Raw genomic sequence first — 14,943 nt, forward strand, 5'->3', positions numbered from 1 at the left:
GCTGTTGGGATGAGCAGCAATAACAAAGGTAGAAACTGAGGCTGGATACCTGGAATTGGGGAGATTTAAAATCAGAATTAAAATCTGATTGCAGCTCAGCTCTGAGGACAAATCTTCAATAATAAATTAAATTTTAGTATCAAAACTTCTTTTGACAAGACACAAATATTGAGAATTTAAGTGATGGATTAACAAATGAATGAGAATTTCTATAAATGGTGAAATTCTCAGCCATGAGGTGTTTGGTGACTTCATTTCCCTGCAGTGGGTCTTGCCCAGGGACACAGGGGAGCTGCTGCCCTGGCCAAATCTGCTTTTGCTGAGAAGCCAGTCTGCCCTCAGTGTCAGCATTGCTGCTATTATGGGCTGCATTAGTGGTAAACAGTGCTCCACTGATACGTGGACACTCACTATTATGCTGCTAATTAAATAACTTGTTGCATTAGCACTTTCCATCTTCCATCCCAGCTCTGTGTTTATCTCCAAAACCCATGCAGCGGCAATAATTAATGTGGAAATAAAAGGCTTTATTCTCCCCCTGCCACTGCTTTTTCAAATGACTGGATTGGGTGGATGCTTTGAGCCTAGAGGAAAACAGCAGCACTCAAAAGTGGGGGATAAAACCCACAGCAAAAATTACATTTTTCATCCCTGTGTACCCAGAAAGGCCTTCATTGTGACCTGCTGTGGTTTTTCACAGTAAATAACAAAATTTTCTCCATATTGCCCTTCTTCATGCCAAATGTAGATGGTGACTGAAGTGCCAGGGGTGCCAAACCCATCCCAGCTCTGGGAATGTTGGTGCAGGGATCAGGGCTGAGCAGTGCCCAGGCTCCCTGCTCTCCTGGGATTCACAATCCCACATTTCTGCTCTGCTTTTCTCTAAATAAACTGGAGTAATTGCTTTTACAAGTAAACACTCCATCTGCTCTTTCTCCCCACAGTATTTCCATCCTTTTTCATCTCAAAGTCAAGTTTTGAAGCACAGCAGCAACCAGAGGCTGTGAAAATCACAAGAGAAGCCCCAAAATATTGTGAAGTTTTATGGAAGTCGTAAATCTGATGGGTTTTTCTTTTATTTGCCTTCAGTAGTTTGTGCCCTCAGCCATTTGCATTTTGAAATTTCACTTTGAAGTCTGTGAGCTGGAAACTCATTTAAAAATAAATAAGAGCAGAGTCCAGGAGCCCAGGGCTTCAGGGAGGAGGGGGGAATAGCACAGGGCTTGTGATAACAGAGGGAAAATTCAGTGTTGGGCTTGAAATGAGTCAGGACAGCCTGGCAGGCACGGGGGGGACCAGGGGACAGAGCAGTTTGCAGCTATTCTGTGAATTTTGGCATTTTTGTAAGGTTTGGCTCAGGATTTAGCTCAGCAGAGCAGTGTTTTTATCTGTGTTGGAAATCCAAGTGCTTGTGGAAAAACCTCCCCCTCGATTTTAGGGAATTTTTATTTCCCTGAGTGCTGCTCCTCACTAATTGCAGAGCCTCAGAAGAAATTCTCTTTCTCCAACTGAAATATAAAATTTCCCCTTTGAGAGAAATCCCCTGCCCTGCCCTCTGGGTATGGATTCATAACTGGGAATGTGCCCCTGGATCCTGACCCATTTAAATCCCTCCATCCCTTGGGCAGCACTGACACTCCAGGGATAATTCTGGCTGTCCACTGTGCTTCGTGATATTTCAGCATTTTTTGGGAATCTTGTGAAAATCAGGATTTTTCTTGGCTCCATCACCTAGAAATGTGAGAGTATGAGAGAATCTCCCTTTGAAAACCAAACCAAAGCGGACCAAAAATGTCTTTATTGAAAAGAATTTTAAAATGAGAATTCCTTAAATTTTCCATTTAAGAATTCCTTAAATCTGCCCAAGGGTTTTAGGGATCAGGAGGCTGTTGTATGGCACTGGAACCCTGGGATTTCAGAGCACAAGGATTCTTGTAGGTTGGACTAGGGCTGGGGGTTGGATCAACACCTGGGAGGCAGAATAAAAAATTGCAATGATATTCCCATTGCATAAAATAGAATAAAACCAGACAAAAAGCCTTTCATCTGTGCACCTTCCTGCACAACCTGAGCCACAAAATGTGGAGCTGTTCTGGGCCTGGAATGCAGCAGATCCTGGTTATTCCCTGTGCTTTTGCACAGCAGCACAAACTGCAGGGGAATAAAGGCCATGCTGAATTAATTGAATTATTTCAGAGATGAGTTTGGTCCGCTGATTCCATATCGACTTTGGGCTTTAAATAGCATTAAGGACCCGTGGTAAAACTCAATTCAAGCTCAGGAATGCAGCTGGAGCAGGGGAAGGTCACATCTGGGCACGAGGTGCAGTAATGGAACCTGTTCCTGTGTCTGTGTCTGTGTCTGGTGGCATCAGAGCAAAATTGAATCTGTTTAATGTGATCATGGCCTGCCCCCCGTGTGAGGAGAGCAAGGTGGGATTAATGAACCCTGAGAGGGCTCTGTGGGCTCAGGGACCAGCAATCGAGCTGCTGCTCCCCTGGGAAATGCTGAGTGTGGTGTGAGGGGTGCTTGGATTGGAGAGCGTGGAATCTGCAGCAGGAATTTGCACAGTTTTTATGGAATCTGCAGCAGGAATTTGCACGGTTCTTATTTTCCCTTTTTCTCCCTGCTACGCATTCCAGGGCTCATCTTTTTAATCAAATTAAATCAGATCAGGCTTGAAAGGTGCCACAAAGGCTGAGCTTGGTGTGGGGTGCTGGAAAGCAGCAGGTGGGAATTGGGATTAATGCATGAGCACAAGGAAATTGGGTTTGGGGCACATCTTGGTGCTCAGACTCGTGCCAGGTTATATTGACACCACATGTGGAGCTTCCAGTGGGAAACAGCCACAGAAAATCCTTTCCATTTCTCTCAGCTGGAAAGTGATGCCAGGAGCTGTTTCAGAGTCTGGATTTCAGTGGGAGGGGGATTGGGCTGCACCTCTGAATGTGCATCAGGAGAATCTGCACAGGGAACATGCAGAGCACAGAAAGTAGGTCTGGCTGCTGGCTGTCACTTCAGTGCAGATCAAGTGTGCTGTGGAAATCTTTGTGTGGCTCTTAAATAAACAAACAAAGCAACAAAAACAAATACAAGAGCATCTGCTTGTGTATAAATATACCTGTTTGGGTTATTTTTTTTCCCTGATTTTGTAGTTCCCATTACAGCATATGCCAGTTTTTCTGGTGTGCCAAAGAGCAGGAACATCTCCAGGAATGCTCAGCTTACAGCACTCAGATAAAAGCTGCCTGTGCCACCTTTGTAAAGACACAGCCAGCTTAGTCCTGCAGAGGACAAATGCACTGGGGAATTTGTGGTTACCAGACTTCTCTCCCTTCTTTTTATGTGTTCTGCCAAATCCTCTGCTGGCTGGAGGGTGATTATTGAGACAGCACTGAAAGCTGAGCAGTGGTTTGTTGAAAACTCTGCTTGGACAGGGAGTAAATAATGTGAATTTTTTTTTTTCCAGTGACCACCCTTAGATACCCCCAAGCCTTGGTTTGAGCTGGGAGGAAGGGCAGGCACCTCTGGGAGTGCAGCAATGTCCAGGGAGCCCCAGCACAGCTGATGGGCCTGGGGTTGTTGTTGATTAAAGACAGACCTTTGTACAGCAGGAGCAGAAAAACCTATTTCTGTACCTATAAAAACTCTGCTCCCACGGTTGCTGTTATTGGCAAACTCAGTCACTTTTGGTGTTTTTGGAGAAGTATTTACAGGCAAGGACTGGATGGTGAGAGAGCTTCATCTGCTTGCATTTTGCTCTGGTGGCACACACATGTCTGTGGGACTTTGTGCTTCATCCCTGAGCCCTCCCCAGTTATCCCAGCCCTGCAGCAGGGACAGGCAGTGCCCTCCTGCTCTCCCTGGCTTGGAGCCTCCTTCCTGAGCAGGGAATCGTTTTTCGGGATCCCACTTTGCCCCCAGCTCCCTGGGATGGGGCAGGCTGGGTTTGGCGGCCGGGCTGGCTCAGCCTGGGCTCTGCCAGCAGCAGGAACACAGAGCCTGAGTGCTGCAGAGGGGTTGGGAGAAGCTTCTCTCATAAATGCAATTACACAAACATGCTTGAGCCGTGTGTCCTGTTGAATTGCTCCCCAAGAAAAGAGGAAACCCTCAGGGCACTGCTGTTGTTTGAGTCAGAGAGATATCCCAGTGCCTCAGGCATCCTCTCTGCATCCACAGGGGCTCTGCTGTGCCCTGGGTGGCAGCTAATATTGGGCTTCAGATTCCTCTGCAGAGCAGTTATCCCTCCAGGAGGCAGGGATTGTGTGCCAGGCAGGAATTTCAGCTGGCAGAGCCCCTGTGCCATGCAGACCTCACAGGCACTGCTGGCTCTGGCTCCCTGCCCGGTGCCCCGGGGCGTTTCTGCCCTCTGAGGTGCCTCTGCTCCATGGGAAGGATCCTTTTGCAGCTGGGGATCTTCCCAAGGAGCTGTCAGGGCTTTGGCTGCCTCTTCACTGGGCAGGTGATGGAAGGAGGGCAGAGACCCCCCAGAGATTGTTCTGTGTGATGTGGGGTTGCTCTTAACCAAATAAATGACCATTGTTGGAGGGCCTGGAGGTAAAACATGAGTGTTTCTCTTTTCCATCAAAATTCTGTCCTTCCTTTTAAGGGTTTTTGGTCTGAAATCATTTTCAGAAAACCACTCAACATTCCAAGGTTCCTGGTGAGGTGCAAAGTGGAGCAGTAAATGGTCCAGAAAAGCTGATTTTTGACTTTCCCAGGCCCTCGGTGCAGCCATTCCCTGAGGTGTCCCACAAGGTAACCCGTGCACAGACAGCCCAGCCCAGCTCACAAGCACCAAATGTTTAATTCAGTGTGTGCCTGTCAAAGCACATTAAAAATGCAGGTGGCACTTGGTGCCTGTCAGCCTGGCACTGTCACAGGCTGGTGGCACAGATGTGGCACACTGGGAGGTGCTGGGAATGCCTGCAGTGTCCTGCCAGGCTGGATCCTGATCCCTGATCCCCCAAACTCTGCCTTCCCATGGTGCTCCTGAGGATGTGCCTGCATTGTCTGGGCTGCTTTGGCTGCTCTGTGGTTCTCTTGTCCATCTCCATCTCCTGCTGGGTTTAATCCCAGTTCCTGAGGCTCTCCCAGTGGGAATGTGAGGTTTGCACACACCTCAGGGCTGAGCCTTTTGTGGGATGTGTGGAGCAGCTCCTGGCACAGACACATCCCAGTCCCTCAGCTCGGGTCAGCAGCTCAGTGGCCAGTTCCCAAGGAGAATTCATGTGCAAGTGCAGTTTGAAAAGAGATTCACAATTCATGCACAAGGGCAGTTTGAAAAGAGATTCACAATTCATGCACAAGGGCAGTTTGAAAAGAGATTCACAATTCATGCACAAATTTAGTTTGAAAAGAGATTCAAGCCTGTGACCGTGTTCACAGGGGTCTGAGGATGAGGGAAGAGATGAGGATTTGACTCCGTGTTTCAGAAGGCTTGATTTATTATTTTATTATATGTAATATATTAAAACTATACTAAAAGAATAGAAGAAAGGATTTCATCAGAAGGCTGGCTAAGAATAGAAAAGCAAGAATGAATAACAAAAGCTTCTGTCTTGGACAGAGAGTCTGAACCAGCTGGACTGTGATTGGCCATTAATTAGAAACAACCACATGAGACCAATCACAGATGCACCTGTTGCATTCCACAGCAGCAGATAATCAATGTTTACATTTTGTTCCTGAGGCCTCTCAGCTTCTCAGGAGGAAGAACTCTCAGGAAAGGATTTTTCAGAAAATACCATGGCTACACAAACCCATTTGTGCAGCCTTCAGGTGAGGCTGAGGAGTGAAGTTCATAAACACCAGAAGTGTGAAATCACTGGAGTTCCAGGTGTACCCTGTGAAAAGGGCAGCTGTTGGAGCTGGAGAACAGTTGCCTCTTTCCTCTCAAGCAGCCAGCTGAGCTCTGTTTTCTTGCCTTGCAGTCCTTCCAGGGCAGCCAAGGACGAGCTTACCTCTTCAACTCCGTGTGAGTACCCCGCGCGCGCCGGGGGGGATCCAACAAAACCGTCCTGGAAAAGGGAAAAAAACCCAATTTCCTTCAGAAAAGCTCTGCCTGGGAGAGGGGAGCTTCCTGCACATGGCTGGAGAAAGAGGCAGAAATAGCCCCTGATTCATATTTGAGTCGTGCAGGGGTTTCAGATAAGCAGCAAGGAAAAGGTGAATTTTTTCGTCATCGGGTTGGGAAATCAGAGCTCATGGCTGAGTCATTCTCCTCTCCCAGGATGGAGTGGGACCAGTAACCAGAGTTCTGTAAATGTGGAGAGAGATGATATCTAAATATGCACTTCATAAAAACTGAATATAGTTTTCTCAGTGACTGGAAATAGTTTTGGAGAGGTCACTGCTGGTCTGGCTTTCAGCAGAGCTGCTGATTTCAGTCACATTTTTCAATTTTCCATTTGGGAAAGTAAAAGTACCATTTTACCAATTTGAGAATGAAAACCTTTCTCAAATGCCTAATTAGCACAAGTGACTAGAGTGTTATTAATCTCCTGCTCAAAGCTTTCATTGAGTTTTTTAGTTGAATAAAAATCCCATTTTACCTTTTCATTCTGCTCTGGAACTGCCAGAGAGCTTTGTTTGGGCACAGCTGGGAAACTCAGAACCTCCTGCTCGCGTTTTCAAACGCTGCAGTGAAATGTTTGCCAGCTTCATTGGAGCATCCTGATGTGGGAAGGCACTAATGGAGCATCTGTGCTTTGTCCCAGAGTGAACGTGGGCTGTGGCCCTGCAGAGGAGCGAGTGTTGTTAACAGGACTGCACGCCGTGGCAGATATTTACTGTGAAAACTGCAAAACCACGCTGGGCTGGAAATATGTGAGTATTTGTGTCCCTGCCTTTGCCCCTGGGCAGCTTTGCTGCAGCTGAGGGGGTGGAAAGGTCATTTTGGGAGCCCAAAATGCAGCTTTTCATCTGTCACCATCTGGTTTCCTCCTGCCTTTGTGTGTGTTGCATTTAGAGAATCAGCTTTAGTGTGGTTTTATTTTCACTAACTTTATTTTATTTACACCTGGTTTTGGTGGGTGCCCCTCAGTGACATTTAACATAAATGAGGATAATTTCAGTCCTGTGGTTCACACTGTCTTTTTTCTATTACTCTGGTAGATGTTATCAGAATAACAGAATGCTCCATTAATCCTGTGTCCTCCCCACTGGAAATGCTGTTGAACACGACTTTATCTGTTTGCTCTTCAAAAATTCAATTATCTTCCAATAAAATCCAACGTTACATCCTAATTTCTGCTTCTGGAGGCCCACATCATTTTGTCCAAATGTTTTCACCAGTGCCTGAACTGGTGCAGGATTTAAGATTTTAGAAGCAGGGTTTAGAATTCAAGAAGTGGGATTTAGGGTTCTAGAAACAGGATTTAGGATTCTAGAAGCAGGATTTAAGATTCTGTAACTGGGATTTAGGGTTCTAGAAACTTGATTCAAGATTCCAGAAGTGGGATTCCGTGTTCTAGACTCAATATTTTGGATTCTAGAATCAGGCTTTAGTATTCCAGAATCAGGCTTTAGGATTCCAGAAGCAGGATTTAGGATTCCAGAAGCAGGATTTCTTATTCTAGACTCAAGATTTAGTATTCTAGAAGCAGGATTTAGGATTCCAGATGCAGGGTCTAATATTCCAGTATTTCAGATTCTAGAAGCAAGATTTAAGATTCCAGAATCAGGATTTAAGATTCCAGAAGCAGAATTTAAGATTCCAGAAGCAGTGTTTAATAGTCCAGGAGCAGAATTTAGGATTGTTAGATGCAAGATTTAAGATTCCAGATGCAGGATTTGAGATTCCAGAAGCAGGATTAAGTATTCTAGACTCACTGTTTAGGATTCCATAAGCAGGGTTTAGGATTCTCGAAGCAAAATTTCAGATTCCAGAAGCAGAATTTAGTATTCTAGACTCAAGGTTTGGGATTCTAGGAGCAGGATTTAGGATTCCAGAAGCAGGGTTTAATATTGCAGGATTTAAGATTCCGTAAGCAGAATTTAATATTCCAGAAGCAGGATTTGAGATTCCAGAAGCAGGATGAAGTATTCTAGACTCACTATTTAGGATTCCATTAGTAGGATTTCGGATTCTAGAAGCAAGATTTAATATTCCAGAAGCAGAATTTAGGTTTGTAGAAGCAAGATTTAAGATTCCAGAAGCAGGATTTTATATTCCAGAAGCAGAATTTCAGATTCTAGAAGCAAGATTTAAGATTCCAGAAGCAGAATTTGGGATTCCAGAAGCAGGATTTAAGATTTTTTTCCCTCACAATTTCCTGAGAGCCCCCAGGAAGACCTGCAGTTGTCTCTGTGGGAAGGCACCAGCATTCCCAAATCTGATCCTTGAGCTGATTCCCACCAAACACCCCCTCAGTCTCACTCTGCTCCTGGTTTCATTGTAGGAACATGCTTTTGAAAGCAGCCAGAAGTATAAAGAAGGCAAATACATCATTGAACTAGCTCACATGATCAAGGACAACGGCTGGGATTGAGCAGAGCCCGGCCCAGCAGTGCCAGAGATGCCATCCAACCGAACATTGTACCCAAGAGTGAGAGAGTGACTGAACGCTTGGTTCCATGCATTTAGAGGCTCTGCAATCCGGGAGCATCTTCACACCCTTCTCCATCTTTATTGGTGACTGGCCTCTAAATTTCTGTCTCTCTGTCTCTTTGCTTTGTATCTGTTTGTGAGTTGACCCTGGCTGCTTCTCTCTCTGTTCTGTTGGCTCAGAGAATGCACCGAATGCCCGACAGCCATTCCATGTGCCCAGAGCTCCACCCAGCCTGGCCTGGGCTCTCCTGGCACCTCCCAGCCGGTGCCAACCCCGAGGTTGGGCAGGAGAAGGTGGGACAGGGGTGGGGCCTGCAGGGGAACCATCAGAGGGTGATGCTGTGCTTCTCCTTTCAGTCCTGGGTAAGCAAGGCTTGAAACCATCTCCTTGTTAAATGGACAGAGAAATACCTACTTGTGTAAATGGATAGAGAAATATCCACTTGTCTGAATGGATACAGAAATATCCACTTGTCTAAGAAGGACACAGGAATGTCTCCTTGTGTGAAAGGACAGAAGTTACCTCGTGGCTGTGTTTTCTCTCTGAATCCATCGGTGGAGCTGCAGCCTGAGCTGGCTGAGCCAGTTCCCCCCACAATCTGGGTTTTGTTTGCTATTTATGAACTCCTTGTTGCAGGGGGCAGGGCTGGGGGCTGGAGAGATTCCTGCCTCTCCTTTTCCTCGCTGGTTCAGGGCAGGGAGGCTGAAGGTCCCAGCTGAGCACGGCCATGGGGAGCATCCCCAAGGCTGGAGAAACCAAATCCTGACCTGTGAGCCCTTCAGAGAGAAGGAGAAAACCACTTCAGGCACAAGGAGGCTGGAGCTGCAGCCTAGAAAATGTGGAGGGGTGAAAAAAGGCACGTGTGAGGCAAGGAGGGGGAAATTCCATAGAGGAGGATGGGGACAAACAGTGACAGAGGCTGCCCCTGGGTTTCCTGGCCTCCCCTGAGCACCCTTGGTGGTGTTTTACCAATCTTTCACAAGTGCAAGGAGGAAAATGCTGTTACAGAACCTTTTCCTTGGATGCCAGGCTCCACTGGGGGGGCCTGGCACAGAAACGGGGCGAGGAGGGAGCTGAGTTGTGGCAGTTGTGTTGCACAGGTGGATATTTCATCCCTGAGGTATCCTCCCCCCTTTCCCCACTGCCAGCAGCCCATTGCAGGCACGGGGCGAATGGGAAAGGAAAACAGAAAAAAAGAAAAAAAGAAATGAAGCATCTTCCCAGCAGCCCTGGAATGATCCATGCCTTGAGGGGTGGATGTGGGTGTCAGAACTGCAAGGGACAACGAGTCCTTCCCGTTTTCATTTGTCCCTGGTGATTCCTGAGCACCTTCCCAGGGGGGTGGTGGGGAAGGGGTGCCCTGTGTGCCAGGGGAGCTGTGTCAGGCCACAATGAAATGAGAAATTTGCTCTGCAGCAGCCCAGCCAGTGTCTGGTGCATCACCCAGGACTATCGAGCTGAGTTCGTTCTGTCTCTCCCCGAGTGAATTGTTCCTTTCTGTTGGCAGAATTCTTTCAAGTAGGGTAATGCATGGAGGGAAATCTTCCTTAATGCAGAAGGAAGGAAGGAGAGTTGTGCAGGGGGTGGTGGCTCCTTATGGAGCAGAAGCTTTGGAGCTGTGATGTGCAGTCACTGCCCCCCAGCCCTGAGAGATCCCAGCGCGCTGTGGAGGAGTCATTTGGTGCTCACTTGGCAGGGAATGGGAACAGAGACTCTCCTGAAGGGTCAGGGTGGAATGTAGGGTTGGATCCTTGTGCTGAAAGCCAAACCTGATGAAGCAGAGGTTGTTTTTTTTCTCTCCAAGCTCTGCTCTTGACAGCCTTGGAGAATTGAGGTGAGGTGGCCGGGCTCCTGCAGGGGATGGAGTTTGTGACCAACCTGTCCAGAGGTGGCTTCTGCCCTCACCCTCCTGCTCTGGCTGTGTAACAATTGCTTCAGCTTTTGTTTTGGATTGTCTCTGCTTCTGCCAGCCTCATTCCCTCGGTGACAAATCCAGTAAAAATCAAAACTCCCACAGCACCTGCTGTGTTGTGGACTCTGGCACTGACCTGGTGCCATCTCCCTGTCCTTTCATTGAGGATCCATGGCAATTTATTGGGTTTTGACTAGTGGGAAGCAATTCCTGTTCTTCAAAGAGCTCTTTATTCTCCACAGAGCCTTTAAAGGAGCTGGGAGAGGTAAGGGATCATCCCAAATCCTGTGAGGCTGAGAAGAGCACGCAAGGCTCATGGTTTGATGTTGGTATTTGGATCAAAAAGCAAAGTAAAAGGCAGGGCTGTGCAGAGAACTGCTCTGAGAAATGCCAGCCAGGTGGAAATGGTTTTATCCATTCACTGGGGACAAAAAAGGACAATGCTCCATCAGACCTGGCTGGTTTTTACTGGTCACAGGTGTTGGGCTTTTCATGGCAACCAGTGCAAGCTTGAATAGGGCGAGGTCTTAATCTGCTTTTAATTGGTTTTGTCCTGTTCAGTCTGGTGCTCAGAGCCTGGCCCTGAGCCCTGGTGCAGCCCAGCGTGGCTGTGCCTGTCCCAGCACCAGAGAGCTCCCGGGCAGTGGCTGTGGTGGCCGAGAGGAGGAAGGGGCCTGTGCAGGGAGCACGAGGAGCTTCAGCTGGCTGCTGACTGCCCTGGCAGCTGGGGCTGGCAGGAGTTGGGGAGCAGAGCTGGTGGCACAGAGTGACACGCTCAGAGATAACCAAAGAACTTCCCTGCTGAGCTGAGCCAGGCTTTTCCCAGGAGAAGGGGAGATGTGGCCCGTGGGAGCTGCTGCTTTCCATGGGCAGCAGCTTCAGGAAAACAGGGACAGCACTGAGTTTTCCTCCTTTTTTTGGTGTCCAGCCTCGTGTCTGGGCAGCTGTGAGCACCCTTGAGTTTACATCCCCCCCCTGTACCCCAAAGCTCAGACTTGAGTAAGTTTTAAATTGTTTTTGCTCTGGTGGATTGTCTGGTGTGAAATCCTGACCCCTGTAAGAAATAGTCAGATGATAATATATACAAAGCAGAAAAAATAACCCCCAGACGTTACCTTGTGAAATATACTTTTGTAAATAATATTTAATTTTTTTTAAAGAAATAATATATTTGGTGCTGTTTTCTCAGAGCCCCTCCCTGAGAGCACTTTTTTTTTTGTTATCGTTGTTGTTTATGATGATCCTGTTTCCTTCTGTATTTGTTGGAAAATATGTTTAAAGGGAAACAAAAATCCTAATTTGTCCTCTTGAAGTGGATCCGTGTTTCCTGTGGATGTGGCAGGGGAGGGGACTCCCAGCTGCCAGATTTGGTGGCTGGGCTGGGGACAGGGGGGATATTTGGGCTGGGAGGGGCTGCAGGCACTCAGGAGGGCTCCAGTTCCCCTCTGCCTTTCCCTGGAGCCCAGAGCCCCTTTGCTCCCAGCAGGAATCCCCCAGAGCCCCTGGGGCTCCCACTTTTCCCTGGTTTGTGGAATCCAGGTGTGGAATTTCCCTGGCACCAGTGCTGGCTGGAGTGAGAAGCTCTGGAGCTGCAGCCTCAGATTCGCAGGGATGGAGGATGGAGCTTTGAACCCAATGCTGATTTTAACCTAAACCACAAATCTTTGGATCCTGCTTTTATTTTTGAGGGGAGGTTTTGTTGTTTTGTTTTTTGTTTTGTTTTTTGTTTTGTTTTGTTTTGTTTTGTTTTGTTTTTAACCAGGCTGCTACATAACAAATTAGAGTAAAAGTTTACCTCTCTTGGCAGTAAAGTTCATTTAATTTGTTCTCCTTGCTGTCTTTAATCTCCCCCCTTCTCACCCTCCTTTGTTTTTATTTCACTTGGTCTCTTGTTTATCCCAAAGTGGACCAACAGCACAAAGCACTGGATGTGTTTTGCTGAGCAAGGAGCTGTTCAAGAACTGCTGCAGGTTCTTTAAATTCTCTGGGTTTGGAGAACTTCAAACCCCACAGGAACAGAACCAGCCCCGCCAAACAAACCCCGTTGTTCTCGTGATGATCAAGTGAGAATTCTCTCTCTGTGTGCATTTTTCTGGCTGCTCTGTGAGAGTGTGTGAATCATGCATTTCACTGCACTTCCCTGCTTTGGGAGGAGCTTCCAGGTAAAGCAGTTTTGGGATGAAGAGGGGACACCAAACACCAAGCTCAGCTCAGTGGGAAGGAGCTCTTCCCACTACGGGAGAGGCCTCAGTGCTCAGAAACAATCAGGTTAGACAGAGGTTTTCTGCAGAAATCCTGGTGAAAAAGAACAAGCAGAAGAGGGGAAACGAAATCATCTTGAATTCAGAAAAAAAAAAAAAATCAAAAATCAACATATTTAAATGCAAGCAGAATGGCATTGTGTAAGGTACAACCACAAATAAGCTGTTCTCATCGTTACAACTGTGTGTATCCTTTGTTTTGTTCTTCCTAAGGAAATGGGAATGCTTTCCCCACTGACAAAACTAAGGACAATATTTCCAATACCAGCCTGTCTATGGATGCTCTTGTGTTTACAAATTGTGTATATTTTTATTTCTTTGATCTTATTTTAATTTTTTTTTTGGCATATTCTTTCAGGTCATTTGCTTCAGTCATAAATGCAATTGTTTGTTTTCAGATAATTGGTTTTCACCTTTTCATGTATTTGTACATTGTATATAGTTCTTCAGTATTAGAGGGAGGCGTATTGTTTGTCATATTTACAATATGTGTTGGTGCTCATTTGAGAAAATAAAATTTTCAAGTACTAAAGCTGCTGGTCCAGGTTTCTGCTTTATTCTGTGCAAAGCCCTGAAATCCAGGGGATTTCATCCCAAAGGAGATTTTCATCCCAATCCAGGGAATGGGAAACAGCAATTCCTGCTGCTCCACCTCAGCCAGGTGGAAGGCAGTGCAGTATTTGGGATTTTGGGATGGGAGGATGCAATCCCTGTTCATCCACTGCTGCAGGTGGCACGGCCCTGTCCCCGTGCCCTCTGTGCCCTGTGCTGCTGAGTGCCCTTAATTCCCTGCTGGACCAAAAAAGCCACTTAACCCTGTTTGGGGACAGCCCAGGGGCTGAACTCAGAGCCCTGAGCTGGGAGTGAGCTCGGGTCCACGGCCCCAGAGCTGCCCCTGAGAGGAGCTGGGGATTCCTGGAGGAGGGAAAGGCCAAGGCAGATGGGATGGGTGAATGGATGATGGAGGGATGGATGGATGGATGATGGATGGATGGATGGATGATGGATGGGTGGATTGATGGATGATGGATGGATGAATGGATGGATGGATGGATGGATGGATGGATGGATGATGGATGGATGGATGGATGGATGGATGGATGATGGATGGATGGATGGATGGATGGATGGATGGATGGATGGATGATGGATGGATGGATGGATGGATGGATGGATGATGGATGGATGATGGATGGATGGATGGATGGATGGATGGATGGATGGATGGATGGATGGATGGATGGATGGATGGATGATGGATGGATGGATGGATGGATGGATGGATGATGGATGGATGGATGGATGGATGGATGGATGGATGGATGGATGGATGAGGGATGGATGGATGGATGGATGATGGATGATGGATGGAGGGATGGATGGATGGATGGATGGATGGATGGATGGATGGATGGATGGATCCCCAGTCCCCGCGAGGTGACGGCGCTGCCGGGTCACCGTGACCTTCCCCGTGGCCACAGGACGGGCTATAAAGAGCAGGTGGGGCCGAGCTTGGGGCAGCTCCCGGCTCCTCTCCCATCCCACCACAATGAGGGATTTTTTTTTCCCAAAGGATGATCACGAAGCTAAAAATACAGCAGCGCCTGTGGCCTTTAATCCCGGTTCAAGAGCAATCTGACACTCCTGCTCTGCTTCCCAGGCGGCTTTTTGGGATGCAGGGATGCTGCCAGCTGCTGCTCCGTGGCTTCACTCGATTCCTCTGCTCCTCCTGCCCTCGGGGTTCAGCCTCACGGTGCCCCTGGGCTTCCCCCAGCGCCTCCTTTCCCAGCGGGACCCGGCTCCCTCCGAGCGCATTTCTGGCTGACAGCGAGGAGGATTTACAGTAGCGCCTTCAGGCTGCCAAACACGCCGGGGATATTTTTACCCGGCTCCAGGCTGGGGTATAAATAAAGCCCAGGCCGTTCTCTGTTGCTGACCGAGAAATGTCCCACAGAAACGGGGCAGGCACGAGGGAAATGTCACCTGAACGTTGTCACCCCTGGGGGGGCTCTGGGGGAAATAACAGAGCCCTGCTGCCACCCCTCTCTATGTGACCCAAAAAACCACAGAGTGCTGCTCTGTTTTGGGGAACCGGGGGGTGTTGTGAGCACAAACTTTGTCCAGGCACGGGCACCTTTGATTAAACCTCTCCAGGATTAAATCCCTCCATCCATCAGGGCACCCCCAGCCTGTAAAGAGGATCAGCCCTGTCAGGGCA

At 47.8% G+C, this 14,943-nt stretch overlaps 1 protein-coding gene across 1 annotated transcript in view; it reads left to right on the forward strand.

Moving 5' to 3' along the window:
- YPEL2 (yippee like 2) overlaps positions 1-13,257 on the forward strand; it is a 31,785-nt gene extending 18,528 nt beyond the window's left edge. The window contains exons 3-5 of the mRNA XM_030962713.1: positions 5,934-5,977; positions 6,720-6,828; positions 8,403-13,257. Of these exons, the coding sequence (XP_030818573.1) occupies positions 5,934-5,977; positions 6,720-6,828; positions 8,403-8,492 (243 nt within the window). The 3' untranslated portion in view covers positions 8,493-13,257. The remainder of the gene's footprint in view (positions 1-5,933; positions 5,978-6,719; positions 6,829-8,402) is intronic.
- The last annotated feature ends 1,686 nt before the right edge of the window (positions 13,258-14,943 follow it).

This window comes from Camarhynchus parvulus, chromosome 19, assembly GCF_901933205.1.
Source record: "Camarhynchus parvulus chromosome 19, STF_HiC, whole genome shotgun sequence".
Lineage (NCBI taxonomy): Eukaryota > Metazoa > Chordata > Aves > Passeriformes > Thraupidae > Camarhynchus > Camarhynchus parvulus.